The 15638-nt window shown below is 38.1% G+C and overlaps 2 protein-coding genes across 2 annotated transcripts in view; both read left to right on the top strand.

The window, feature by feature from the left end:
* The first annotated feature begins 65 nt into the window (after positions 1-65).
* On the top strand, positions 66-4032 carry msantd2 (Myb/SANT DNA binding domain containing 2). Its single transcript, XM_081353580.1, has 4 exons — positions 66-528; positions 1578-1833; positions 2880-2943; positions 3033-4032. Exons 1-4 carry the CDS (start codon positions 88-90, stop codon positions 3895-3897), a joined length of 1626 nt encoding a protein of 541 aa, XP_081209706.1. The 5' UTR covers positions 66-87; the 3' UTR covers positions 3898-4032.
* Positions 4033-7192: 3160 nt separating this feature from the next.
* esama (endothelial cell adhesion molecule a) overlaps positions 7193-15638 on the top strand; it is a 43158-nt gene continuing 34712 nt past the window's right edge. Inside the window, exon 1 of the mRNA XM_081353581.1 lies at positions 7193-7683. Coding sequence (XP_081209707.1) covers positions 7614-7683 — 70 coding nt within the window. The 5' untranslated portion in view covers positions 7193-7613. The remainder of the gene's footprint in view (positions 7684-15638) is intronic.

Genomic DNA, 15638 nt, shown 5'->3' on the forward strand with positions numbered 1-15638 from the left:
CTGTCATTATGAAGCTGTCAATCTAGCTTGGAGTAAGCGCGCGTGCGCGCTTCCTCTCTGCCCCCTCCCCTTAGCAACAGAGGCAAGATGGCGGCCCCCAGTAACGCCGAGCGTTCTCCTGATATATCGGTGCCTCTGAAGATTCCCAAAACCGAGGTTCCTTCCCCAGAATCCGAGGATCTAAGTGACAGCAACCAATACCATTCCAACCCCTCCACCCCTAACAGATTCTCTCCTCTGAACGTCGGGGCTGCGCTGTCCGGGGGCGCAGGCCGGAGTGGATCGGCCTCTGCATCCAACAGCTTCACTGCTTGTCGAGGCATGTCGTGGACACCGTCCGAAACCAACGCGCTGATCGCCGTGTGGGGCAACGAGAGGCTGGCGGAGGCGCGGATGCAGCAGCTGGAGGTGGCCGGGACGGTGTTTTCTGGCAAGGCGCCGGGACCAGCGATGTACGAGCGGGTGTCCAGAGCACTGTCAGAGCTGGGTTATGAAAGGACCCCATCCCAGTGTCGAGAGAGGATGAAGGTAAATAACACATCGAAACACATGGCTGTCACTCGGATATGCTCAGAGACTTGTTGTCATGTTTGTTTGGCAGTTTGTTTTTGTTACATAGGGCTTTGGTGAAGCTGTCAAAAGCAAAACACTTACGTTATCTGTCTAACCTCAGGGAAGGCTTATTAGACCGATCGATGGCTGTCAGTTGTGAACATGGAGTTGTTGTCATGTTTTTGGAAGATTGTCTCTGCTCCACAGAGCTTTGGTGAAGATGACAAAATGGCTGTGATTAGGGTATTGAACTTTGGATATCACATATTCACAATAAACACAAAAGCTTCATTGTCCGTCCTGCCTGCTTCAGCATATACCTGTGAAATCACATATGCTACTCACCACAACATCAAAGTGATTTACATTTCATCATATATATCATTTAACATTTAAATACATTTTGTTTGTTTTTTTCTGTATCATATTTGTTTAGTAATATATATTTCATATATATATATATATATATATATATTTCATATATTATATATATTTATACACACACACACACACACACACACATAAAGGTTGGTTTGAAATCAGTATGATCAGATTTATTTCTACAGGGTTACACACCAACTGAATATGCATATGTATCTGCAATATAGTATACAAAAAGCGGTATGTCAAATTTGTATGATGTCCGAGACTCTGAGTAAGTATCTAGTGTGCACATTTGTATTTCATAAGGCCATGCAAGCTGAGGTGCTATCAGATTAGAGAAGTTAATCAAGGAAATTGATTATATAACTATCACTTTTCATAATAATTACCTATAATAATTTGTATTTAATATTATTAGCTATAATGAAAACATAAAGTATCATGCAAACATTATGTCTTTTTAAATGCGAGTCAGTGCTTTTTAAGGGGATAAGTACTAAGAAAGTAGTTGTTCACTGTTTATAAGGAGCAAATGCTTATTTGTGATCTATTCCTCAGAACTGGTTCAAATGCAGTGTTCCATCTTCACGTGTATTACTGCTTTTTTAAATCATGACCTTGATCCCTGTGGTCCTCTGCAGACACTTAGAAGGTGTTATAGCCGAGTGAAGGAGCACGGCATTGGGAAGAGGAAGAGCAGTTACTCCATCGAGCAGCTGGAGAAGGTGTTTGGGCAGGGCGGCTGGGATTCCCAAAGCTGTCAGCCTGTGCTGATCAACAGCAGCGGCCTCTACCAGGAGATGGAGTCAGACGGCAGTACTATGGAGGACTACTCTCAGGAGGACTGGTGCAATCAGGACCTTTCTGCGGCCTTCAATGAGGGAGACATAGAGACAGGTGAAAGTGTAAATACTTTTAAAGCCACAAATGTAATATCCTCTGTCTTTAAAGGGTAACTAAACCCCTGGTCAGAGCCTGACTCCACCCACTGGAAAATTTTGAAAAATGCTAGAAAAGTGGGCAGACCCCAGCGGAGATAGAGGGGACGAACCGTGAGCGGGGGGGCATGCACCTGAGAGACCTGCTGTCAGACTCTCTAAAATGGAGAGTGACTCACAGGGTCGCAAGACGACATAAAGTACATGCATCTGATGAGTTTTATCGAGTTGATGTCAATAGCGCGCGCTCTAGGCATATTCATATTTTGCCGCTATGTGAAAAAATTCATCAAAATTACCACTGATTTCCAGAAAATGTAATTACATCATTTTACATACAGTGTTCAAAAAGTATTATTTCTTTTAAATAATCAATACTTTTACTAAGCAAGCACACATTAAACTGATCAAAAGTGAATATTAAAATAATATTGAAGACTTTTACATTGTTACAGAAAAATCTAATTAATGCTAATCTTTTTGAACTCTCTGTTCATCAAAGAATCCTAAAAAAATGCATCATGATTTCCACAAAAACATTGATAATAAGAAATGTGTCTTGAGCACCAAGTCGACATATTAAAATAATTTCTGAAGGATCACGTGACACCAAAGTCTGGAGTAATGACTGATGAAAATTCAACTCAGCCATCTCAACAATAAATTACATTTAAAAAAATATACTAAAATAAAAAGTTATTTTAAATTGCAATAATATTTCACAAAAGTACTGTATTTTTGATCAAATAAATGCAATAGACGTCTAACCCAAAATTAATAACAGTATTTATTATCAATATTACATATTTATTTATATGTATGTGTAAGATGAATGAACATATTTTGGATGTTTTTCTGCAATAAATAAATTCCACAGATTTCCAATTTTCTGCTAAAATGTTATAAAGTGTGCCAGTTGGGCCTAGTTATCAACCTCAATCTGTGAAAATGCCACAAAAATGTGTATTTCTAATATGCCATATAATTCAATCTTGTCTTTCACAGAGGAGAACCAGCTTCCAAAAACCAGAGTTCTTCAGATAAGACTGGAGCCATCTGAGCACACCCAGTAAGTTCGAACCAGTGCTCTATTTCCCAATATGTTTAAATATTCCGAGTACTTCTCCTCACGTCCTCCTCTCCTTATGCTTTCCACAGGCGCCAGGAAGTGATGCAGAACGTGATGCGTATCCTCGAGTCAGTAGAGGTCAAATGGGAGCACTTTCAGACATGGACTGACTTCTCCCGCCTCCACCTGTCCAATAAGCTGGCCATCTTCGGAGTGGGCTACAACACGCGGTGGCGAGAGGAGATCCGCTACCACTACGCGGAGATCAGCTCGCAGGTCCCTCTGGGAAAAAGACTTCGGGAATACTTCAACCCCGAGAAGGTCGAGGGCAGGGTGATCATGACCAAGGTGCAGAAGATGAACTGGAAAAACGTGTATTATAAATTCCTCGACATCACTATAAGCGAAGCTCGCTGTTTGGAGCTGCACATGGAAGTGGACTGGATCCCGATCGCACAGACCAGAGCAGCAGGGTGCAGCAGCAGCTCCCAGTACCTCCTGCCAGGGGGCATCCCAAAAACATACGGCCTGTACGCCATAGGCTACGAGGAGACCAGCGGGTCCAATTCGTCTAGCACAGAGGACAAGTCCTCATCCTCGCAGGAAGAGGAGGAGACGGACCATTGCGAGAGCGTAGAGAAGGACAAGAGGACATCAGCCAAAGTCACTTACTGTTACCTCGGCATTTCAGAGGAGAGGACGCTACAGCAATGTCTGTTCCAGCACTTTCAGACTTCAGGCAAACACTATGGACGAGGGGAGCCTTCAGCCATAACCAGATTCCTGCAGGACAACTGCACCGGCCAGGCCAGGGAAAGCACCCTCTCTGGATTACACATCTACATTAAGTTTATCGAGGTGGAGCTGGACTTTCTCTCCGCCGGATCTTTATTGGAATGTTTAGAGACTGCGATCGGTTATTCGTTAAAGTTCAACAAGAAGAATGTGCTGTAACATTTGCCAATTAAAGCCAGGAAATTGAAATCTAGACTTGAACTTCAAAGTATTTATGTGGTATGTCAGGCACAGTCTGCTCCGAAAGGGGCGGTAGTCTCCTTTGCAGTAATTGTCTTTATCAGGGAGCGTAAATGGGAGCAAACTGCCTTTATTTTAATCTCTCGAGCCAGTGCAACAGAGATCCAAATGCAGGAACTGTCCGAAAAAAAGAATCCTCAACGAGAACTCTTAATTAATCTGAGTATAAAGTCTATCTACATAGAAGTATAAATATATATATATATTTAAGAGTATATATTGATATTGTCAAGCATTCCAGCATTTTCAACTATAACATTCGAAGAATGTTTTTCATAAACCGTTTATCAATATTTGTTTTTTATTTGTGAGCTCACACGGTGTCTTTATGTATGATTGTTTCCAGGTCACAGTCTTGTTTACATGTTTGGAAGGACAAAAAATAAATTGATGAAATTAAGTGCTGTTCATTTACTTTCAGTCATTTTTTTTATGTATTTTTATTTATTCAAACCTTTCAAAATAACACAATTAGGGCTGTCAAACGATGAATCGCGATTAATCGCATCCAAAATAAAAGTTTGTGTTTACATAATTTAAGTCTGTGTACGGAGTATAATTATTTTCTATATATAAATACACAAACATGCATATATATATTTAGGAAAATGTGTTATTTATATATAATATAAATTATATATAATATAAATATATATACACAGTATATACATGCAAATATTTCTTAAATATATATACATGCATGTGTGTGTATTTATATATAGAAAATAATTATACACCGTACACACACATGTATTATGTAAAAACAAACTTTTATTTTGGATGCGATTAATCGCGATTAATCGTTTGACAGCCCTAAACACAATAATGTTAATTAAATCTTAAATTAGTTTTCTGCACCACATTTCGAGCGCTTGAGATGGTCTTTTTTGTGACCAGCAGGTGGCAGTAAAGATCTGTGAGTGGCTGAAAGAATAAGTGTCCATTAATGTCATTCTAGAATAGTGAATTATGTATTATAAATACTACTTATAGGCCCTAAGTAGTGCATGTCAAAGTACCTGTCAAACATTTGCAGTAAAGTGCTTTTTGTAATTCTTAAAACATGCAATACTTTAGTTCAATTTGACCCTGATGCAGTGAATTATACCCCAAATCAGAAGACAGTATCGTGTTTTATTTAACATAATGTGTACTTTCTCTTTGTAGTAAAGCTCTTTTATGGTGTTGCAAAGGTAGTTGGAGTGCTGGCTGGTCGAGCATGTGCTAAGAGAATCAATAATTCAAACACAAAACTCTAATTTCCCTGCTTAGCCTGTCATATGAGATGAGTTTCTCCCTCGGCCAGGAAACAAAAACACTCCCAGTGGAGGTTGCTACACTTTATCTAACCCCAAACATTTATTATTTGCTTTACTGATTGATTTCTCTGGTTTAAAATATTGGATGATGACTAAAATATATTGATTTCAGCTTGTTCATAACACCTTTTTGTCATCATGGGTATTCATTCAATCCTTGTGGTTTAAATCTTTATAAAATCATTATTTAGCTTTTCCTTACGGAACCACTGATAACAGTGAACAAAATGTTTTAATATTACTTGTGTTCTTAAAAATACCAAATGTACAAAAGTCATATGTAAATGAGAATTACATCTATGAGAACCTACTTAAAAAAAATAGTACTGTTGAGCTAATTCAATGTAAATCAGACAAGAATGATGTAAATATCATTCTATGTTGTATATATTTTTCTTAATGGTTATATATAGTATAATATTATATATATATATAAACAAAACCTTTTACGTTAGATGCGATTAATCATGATTAATCGATTTGACAGCACTGATATGTGTGTGTGTGTGTGTGTGTGTGTGTGTGTGTGTGTGTGTGTGTGTGTGTGTGTGTGTGTGTGTGTGTGTGTGTATACTGAGAGAGAAAGAGAGAGACATCATAATTTTTCTTAATTGTCCATCAATTTCATCAGATTTAAACCTTTATTAGATTTTTATGTAGGTTCTCATATACATATATTATTATATTATAGAATAATAATCAAAATAATAATTATTCACAAATAAAATAAAGTTAAATAAACAAGTCACTATACAAATGATTCATGTTCCCTATATAATTTTAAACAATGACGATAAAAAAGGAATCCAATTGCCAATTAAAATCCGTAATCCTCATGATTTTTCATGCTTATATCCTGGTTGTTTATGGGCTATGTGTGGTCATAAATGATGATGATGGACCTTAATCACACTGCAGCTCATGTTCACGTCATTATCTGTTCTGTTTGCTTGTCTGGGAGCTGTGAGATGATTGTGGCTCTGAATGTGTTCTTGTGTGTACTAACAGCACTGACCTTTGGTCAGACGTAGCTTTTACAGCTCTGAATTGGTCAGTTTTGCCTTGGGAATGGCCAATAGGACATGCTCTTGATGTGTTTGTGTCTTTTTTAATAGTCGTTTACAGAATAAAAACGACCCTCTGTGTCAAGGCGTGTTATATTGTAGTTTAAACATCTGTTTATTCTATCCCATACACCCCAGCTCACCCTGTTCTTTGAATTTTGTCTGGATGCAGTTTGCCTGAGGTGCTCGAGCGCGTTTAAGATATTAGCTTTGACTGCAAAACCACATGATCGTGTCCGAGTGGCCCAGGGTGTAATCACAGAACTGAGCTCATCCGCCCCTAATAATCCAGCAGTCCGACTGCATCCACCTCAGCCCTGTTTCCATGGCAACATGCCATCCTAAAGAAACAGGAGTGAGGAGGTATTCACCTCCGAGGGCTGAGGTCGCTGTACCGCCGTGACAAGCCCCACTCCCTGTCCTGTTGCATTATCATTTCAAGAGATACAAAGGAAATGCACAACATTAGTGCTGCTGTCCCGTCTTACCTAACAACACTAGAGCAGCCTGAGTGTGTTTTTATTGGTCTTCGGCCTTTTTAAGAGTTAAATGAAACTTGGAAAGTCAACCTGGGTAACAGATACCATGTGGCATGAACTGTGACTGCAGTCATAGTCAAATATTAACCAGAATGATTTACTGATCTGTGAACATTATATAATGTTTTGATAATGACTTGGTAGTGAAAGGGAAACAAAGTGAAAGTAATAAAGCGTTACCTATATTAGTTTTTAAAAACACAATAAACATACTTATAATCATACATTAAAGGGTCTCATATCTATCTATCTATCTATGTGAAAATGTATTTTTGCAGAATTCACCTGTAGCAGAAGCGATGACGTGTCTGTGCACGCAGGGGGCGTTGCGCGCGAGTGCAGGTGCATTCATCTCGGACTGAACTATACTCCTAGTGTTCACCACACTCTCGTTGGCTGTGTAGTGCGTAGAGAAACTCCCGCACTCTCTGAGAGAATTTACTGGGATATTCGCCGCGAAACAAACGGACACTTGTTCGGTCTCATACCACTGAATTCTAAGGAGTCAAATATGATTTCTAGCTAGGATGATGTAGTAGCGTCGGTCTTCTCACGGTGAACATCGCTGGTTCTGAGGAGAACACACAGTTTTAGGACACTTGAGAGAGCCCTAGTTCTTTGATTAGTTTGTAGATAACTGTTATCTACTTCACGCGCAGCAGTGTTAATACGGACGAGCGCGCGCAGAGCGGACACTCTTCACATGCTGAGCCATGGAGACGCTAACTGCAGCGAAACTTCACGCCTGCCTGTCAATATTCACATTTCTCTGCTGTATTTCAGGTAGGCTGCTTCTAAACCACTATATGAACTATTTCTGTGTGCGTTGGTTATGTAAATATTTCATGTTTTCACGAACTGGGTAACGTTAGTTCGGTTTCATTCAAGCTGTTACCAACGATTAAAAAACAAAGCAACTTCAGTCAACACTACAAGTCAACAGTATGACTAATATATTCTGTATATATTTGTATTGTTATAAAAAAATTAATGTAGCCTATAAAAACGAATTTCTTGCTTTTGTTGGCTGTTTCCACTCCATATGTAAAAACTGTTGGCTAATTTAAGCCATAAACTCGGTTTCACACAGAATCAGAAAATTGATCGGCAATGTAGGTTATTTAAGGCACCTGCTAGTTAAACTACATATTAAAACAATGTTATATATTATTTTATTTATAATTGTGTGTGTGTGTGTGTGTGTGTGTGTGTGTGTGTGTGTGTGTATGTATACCTACTTATTTTGGGGAGAAATTTGTTCCCAGAAGTCACCAAAATCTCCAAAACCCTCCCTTTAGCGACACCCTCATTTGTAAATCTGGTATAAAAATGAAATAATTAAAAGTTTTTTAAAAATGTAAATATGCTGAAAGTTGTGTGTGATGGGTAGGTAGGCTATAGGGGTTAGTGTAAGGGGATAGAATATAGCTAGGCTACAATTAAGTACAGTATAGCCTAAAAGCCATTACGTTTATGGAATGTCCCCATATAGATAGCTAAGTAAATGTGTGTGTGTATTGTAATATTAATATAACATGTAATTAATATAGGCCTAATTTAAATTCTTATTATTATTTTGCTTATTTTGTTATACTTGTTTAGTCTTTTTCCTCCCACTTGGTAAACTAGGTTAGTAAATGAACGTAACACATATTACTACCTGGTGTCGCGCATTAGTAAAGATAAACCCTTGAGTCCATGCCCTTATAAAACACTGTTATCTAAACATTTCCATGAGTAGGCTAGTTTCATACTGGGTGTGGTCATCTGCTGCTTACGGAATCATTTGACAAGCTGCTTTTCTGGGAAATAGTGTCATTTTCCTTGAATTATTGTATGTGTGAAGTATGAACAATTGACATTGTTTGGATCTGAGTGCCGTAGTAATACTGTAGCGGTTTTAAGGAACAGGATCTGACTTATGGGAGTACTGAGATAACTTATTGTTTTCTCATGCAAACATGCACATGAGCAACACATTTTGCAGGTGCGTCCTTTTCTCCCCAGTGCCTGGAAATGAGGGAAGTGGGTGAAAATGAAATGGGTTACCAGCTCTGTGTTTCCTTGACTTGATTAGGTACAAAAAATGGACAGAACTTGCCGTGTTGATGGAGGCAAGGCGAGTGAGAAATAGTGAAATGACTTGTATAGGCTACTAATTGTCTGTAATACTGTAACCGCAGGAAAAGTTTGAACCGAATGTGAAATCTAGAGCTGCAGGTCTCACGTTTGTAGTGCAAAACAAGGATTTACTAAACCCGCTGGAATGAAATAGCTCAGAAAAATTCCATCGCCGGTTTCTGTGTTAAGCCCAGGTGGCAGGGATAAAATTAATTCAGAAGAACATCATAAGTTACTGTAATCCTGCATTGCTTTGGTAGCGTGTACAAGTCAAAGCGTGGCTTTTGGTAAAAGCCCTTGTTGGCCTTTTGGCAACACTGGTAAGAACAAAGTAATTTCAGGGGTAATTCAAAAGGTTTCATTTGTCCTGTCTTTATATTTAGATATAGAAGAACAAAGCAACAACTCCAAGTTCCAAAAGAAACGACTCTAGAATCTAGAAACGGCTCTAGAATCTAACTGAAAACTTTGCTGATTTAAAGTGTCCGAAAAATTATTTGGCCTCTTTAGCCACACTTAAAATGTCTGAATGTCTTTGCATCAGATTACAAAATATCAGATTAAGTGGTATTTCTTTGTATTTTTTTTTTCAACTATCTGTTAAATTAAACAACAAAGTTTTTTATGTTTAAAATGTTAAAAGAATAGATTTATTTTAAAATTAAGTTTCACACACTTTCATGTCCATAATTAATGCGATCATCTACACCTGTATGAAATGTAGAGGGGCTGACTTCATAAATCCACTAAAACTCACTTTAAGAAATCATTTTAAATATTTGAAAGTATCAGAAAAGTTGTTTCTGAGAAATGCTTTTGCATCATTTGTTTGCAAATGCCATTTGTTTTGATCTTTTTTTCTAATGCAATTTCATTCATACATTAAAGTGTGACTTCAGTGTCCAAACACATTTTGGGCTCATTGCAGTTATAATCTTTCATTTTTACCATGTTTGTTAGGGTTTGTGTTGTGTATCAGGATGTCCCATATACGGAAGCGAGAGGAGTCCCTCTCTCAGTGCTGTGTCCCCAGAGGAACGTGCTCAGTGCGGTCTGGGGTCATGAGAAAACTAGTGGGCGACTTTCCCAACTCTCTTCTTGGCCTATTGACATTCTTGGAAATACACTTACACATATGCGTAATGGCATCATAAACCCATTTTTAAAAAGACATGCCACATCCTATTGGAGAAGGTTTCACTTTATTTTGATGGTCCCTTTAACACATTCTGTTGACTATAAGCAATGTTGCACCTACATGTCTTCTAACTCTCATTAGAGTGTTAGTATAGTATTAGTTGACTGGTAGGGTTAGGGTTAGAATAAGATGACATGTAGTTGCAAAGTCAACAGAATGTTCAAAAGGGACCACAAAATAAAGTGTTACCAGAGATGTTTTTACATCACATAGATTGTACAGTGATGATGTTGTAGAACAGTTGTACTTATTTAAAGTAACTGCATCCCACATAACACAATTTGTCCTTTGATGTGCCATTGTGTCATTGTGTTCACAAAGCACGATAAAGTAAGAATAAACATTCCACTATTACACACATAAATCTAGTTCAGTATAGAACCACTGGCCTAAATCATTATTAAGAAAAATAAACAAATCAATATATTTGAGTGAATTATTATAATTATTGTTATTTATTAAATTGGATAAGGTCATATAGTCCTAGTGCAGCTCAGAACACCAACATGTGTCTGTCCATTTATCATTCAATTTAACTTGATGTGGTGTTGTGGCAGGCTGTCGGGCCGATGTATCAGTTTAGTCTATACTGAACTCATGCAGGGTGACGGTGTGTTGATGCTTTTACTCTGCTCTCTGTCTGGTCTAACAGGAATCTGTGTAACAATTCATGACTTGAGACACTGAGGTCAGACGCAGAGACTCCTTCCTGTCATCTCTCAGACACAGATTCTCTCTCATATAAAAATAATATCTTAGTGAGAGAAACAGTGTGATGCATTTTAGAGCCAACATATGTCTTATTCACTAGCAACCTACAGTCCAGTTTAACCAAGCCATGCATATTTAAATGAAGGCAAATTGCAATTTTTTGGAGTATCTTTGCACCATTTACTAATTTGCATAATTCCTTTAGAGAACGTTGAAACAACACAGACAGCGCGTGCAAATGAATGTCAGCTGGTGCAATTCATTCTTGAAGTTCCATTGTGTCTTGTAAAGAATACTTGCAAATCTTTATATGAAACCAATTTATTTAAATAATATTCATATTGGATATTGCTTTCCTATTACCATCACAATATTGATTGTCCTTACCTTGCACTTAGCATCTTCACCCTTGCTTTTGAAATTTTGAATTTCTTTTCATAACTTAGCATCAGAACTATTGACATGAAACTAAATGAATCCTGGAAATCCAGTTAATGCAACTCAGGCGAAGAGTAATCTTAGTGAGCTAACTGAGCGCCTGTAGAGGAAGTGACAGAGTAATTACCACTGCTGAAATCCAGTGTAATCTCATATGGCCGGTCAGGAATCATCCAGTCCTGAAATGCAGTGACAGCAACTCTCTTTGTGTCTGCCAGATCGTTCCTTTGTACCTGGAGTTCTCTGTTTGCACTGTCAGAAATGTTTTAACTTAAAACATTGACCTAATAGGGTAGCATCTAAAATCGTATTCTAGTAAAAAATATTATTTATATTGTATTATCATACAATATAGTACCTAGGACACAGTCATTTTTAGGATTTTTTTTTTTTTGTATGTTGTGAGAATTGTTCTTTTGGCTGCACAAGCAGAAGCCTTGCCAAAACCTAGTGTGCAGCATCCTAACCATCACTTGGAACGCTCTACAGCAGCTCCATGCAGCACACAAATAGTGCATACTGAATAGCACATGAGAGTAGTGCTTTCGGTATTGAGATTGACGGATTCTTAAACGAGAACTCCGGTCAATTTTAACATTGAGCAAATTTTTTTGTAAATTTGGAGTGCTGTCAATACAGAGAACAACGACAAAAATCGGTGTTGCCTACACCATGTTATCCTCTTTTTAAAATTTGCACCCTGTTGACTTTAATGGGGCAAGTTTTAAACCTGCTTTTAGCCTCTTAACATCCTTGATGTGTCATTACAAGTGCACAGCCATGTGAGTGATTCCTTCAGAGTGATCACGGGTGAATCTGACTGCAGTAGATGTGAAAGATATTAATAAAAATGATGTTATTTCAGCCAGCGCACATACCTGTATTTACATCCTGTTTTCGGTTGAAGTCCATAGTAATCGATTGTCGAGTTCACACGCATAGGTTTAGTTACCTATGATCACGCGCGTGAACTCGACAATCGATTACTATGGACTTCGACCGAAAACAGGATGTAAATACAGGTATTGTGCACTGGCTGAAATAACATCATTTTTATTCATATCTTTCACATCTACTGCAGTCAGATTCACCCGTGATCACTCTGAAGGAATCACTCACATGGCTGGGCACTTGTAATGACACATCAAGGATGTTAAGAGGCTAAAAGCAGGTTTAAAACTTGCCCCATTAAAGTCAACAGGGTGCAAATTTTAAAAAGAGGATAACACGGTGTAGGCAACACCGATTTTTGTCGTTGTTCTCTGTATTTACAGCACTCCAAATTTACAAAAAAAATAGCTCAATGTTAAAATTGACCGGAGTTCTCCTTTAAACGCCTCTGTTTGGCCATTTTGTTCACGCTCTCAACATATATGTCTGTGATATGTCGGCGGCAGCAAGCTTTATGTGAACGCTTAAGTGCATTATTATGGTTTAGTATTTTTCTGTAATGTAAAACAATGTTAGCAATGTTACATTCTTTCTCAGCCCTGAAACTCAAACCAATTTCTGATGCCTAATTAAATGAATATCATTAATGTTCGACTAGTTGACTAATGGCTTAAGTGAACGACGACTAGTCGACTAAAAATCTTTAGTTGTGGGAAGCCCTAAAGACTACAGATTGAGTGATCAAATGATTTCAAAAGAGTTTGCTGTTTGCATGTTGTTGGGATGCACGATATATCAGCCACCATATCGGTATTGGCCAATATATGTTCATTTTTTAATGTTATCGTTATCGACCCGATAAGAAAAAATTTGGCCAATATATTAAAGTTGATAAATAATAGGGGTGCAACGGATCAAAAAACTCACGGTTCGGATCGTTTCTCGGATCAGAGTCACGGATCGGATCATTTTTCGGATCAGCAAAATTTTTTTTTTAAATTAACACTTTTAAAATGGCGACGGGATGACGTAACGTGGCCATGCTTGATGTGTTTCCACCGATGTCCCGATACCACTTTTTCACTTCCGATACGATACCGATGCCGCAGCTTTGGCTATTTGCCGATACCGAAATCAATCCGATATTTTTATTTTAATCTTGAACTAATACTACTAATAATAAAATATATGGAAGCACTTTGCTCAATTAGCCACATACAAACATCTCACTCAAATGGAGAACAAATACTTCTTCAGTATATAGTCCACAACAACAGTTGATAATGAAAGACTGCCACCCTTTATTCAAAAGACCTTGAGATATGTTTGGTAATTGTACCTGAATGAATTTAAAATTAAACTTTAACGTTATTCTCATCTGAATTATAAATAATTTATTTCTGTATAAAATAATACTAGGCCTACCATTAACAACATTTGATTTTCTTTTTTAATCAATGTAGAATGTGTAACTTCAAAATAAACAGATTAATGTTTTCACTGTTCGATCGCGCCCGTGCCTCTCTCTCTCTCTCACACACACACGCATTGCAATCTTGACATCGCAGCCTGTTCATTTTGCTGCGTTCACACGAAATGCGAATAGAGCGTCAAATTCGCGTCTAGTTCGATGCTTGAACAGTTTGAATCCTTTCGCGCGTCCAAAGCGAATAGGACGCACCGCGCGCGTATCATGATAAAGCAAGCGTTTGAAGCGAAATAGACGCGTGTTCCAGGGAAGCCAAAATGCTCCCATACAGGTAATTTTAAATGACGCGGGGCATTCAAGCTCCCCCGTCCTCCGCTCGCCATGACCACGCTGTGTGTGGACTGAACATACGCACAACTTCTTCTTTTTTTCATAAATCAATCCGCGAATCACGTGTGTGCCGAACCGAAGATATTGATCCGAACGGATCACGGATCAATGATGATCCGTTGCACCACTAATAAATAAGGTATTATTTCCTTTAGCTGAGCCACTTCAGATGCACTTTTTTTCACCATGATGTTTTTGAATTGCTTAAAATATGATTGGAATCACTTCAAAAAGCAAAGTACTGTTAAGTGCAACATGCAAGTCTGTCATATAGGCTACATAAAATTATAATGAGAACATAATTATAATTGTGTGCTTGGGACATGGCTTTTAATGTTGAGACTTTTGTTTTTGCTATCAGGTTCTCAAAAATTATATAAAAATGTGTTTTTTAAAATTATCGGCTATTATAACTGTTATCTGCTTTCAAATATAAAGTATTATCGGTTATCGGTATCGGCCAGAATTTTCATATCAGTGCATCCCTAATCACACTGTTAGCTTAACAAGTAAAATATTGGGTAAAACAGTCCATATAAAATACACTGAACTGATTTAATTTATACTTCTCGGTAATGAAAGAAATAATACATTTATTTATAATTATAATTTTTCTTGTTTCATTTACCATCTTGGATTTATTCTTCACAATGCACTCTGGCTTTACTCTAAATATCTGTCTGTCTAGCCAAGGCAATGAGAAAAAAAAAGATGTGGTTTATTATGGAGAGAGAGAGAAAGGAAGAAGTTAGAGAAGGAATCAGAAGTAAGCTGTCACTGAGGTTATGCCCACCTGTCATCCCATCAGCCATTAGAGGACAGAAAGCGATGCTTTACCGCTCATCAGCACAATTTCAGCTCCTGCAGCAGGGCAAAGCCTCAACCTCATTGCTGTAAGAGAAAAAAACACCCTGCACACAGTCATTTATAACCCTTGAGAACAGTCATCTTCACATATAATTACACACTCGCTCTTCAGACATGAACTGAAGGGTCCTGAACCGGTGTTTACATTCTGGTGACTATAACAATAATTTTGGCGCAGCTCTCATTATAAGCCATAATTATAGACTCTCAGAGGGAGTGTTAGAATCACTGGCACACACCAGTGTTTTGGAGTGCTAAGAGTTCATTATGTTAATGACAGCTCAGAGGTAAAGACCCTCTGTCTCGCTGGTTTTATCCTCCCATCGGGCTTTCACAGACAAGACGCATACACTGTCAGAGCTGTTTCACAATCCTAACTAAAATGAACAATGATTTAATTAGCATTTTATTTCTCCATTACACTTCATGTGGTTTCAATCTCCATTCCACGATTTACAGGAAAGATGTTGCTCTAATTCAATCAAGGGTGCCAGGAGAATGGGTTGCTCCTGAATAACACATTTAGTTTAGTCCAATGTGAGGTCCAAGAATCCAAAGCAAACATTTTTTTTTTTTTTGGCCTCTAAAGTTTCAGTGACCGAATGGCCATTACCCCACACATGTAGTAATAGTTTAAATAGGGGGGATTGATCAGGGGGCCAAGCCTCAGGCACTGACCTCTTGTTTCATGCT

The sequence above is a fragment of the Scardinius erythrophthalmus genome, assembly GCF_964197995.2.
Source record: "Scardinius erythrophthalmus genome assembly, chromosome: 23".
NCBI classification, from domain to species: Eukaryota; Metazoa; Chordata; class Actinopteri; order Cypriniformes; family Leuciscidae; genus Scardinius; species Scardinius erythrophthalmus.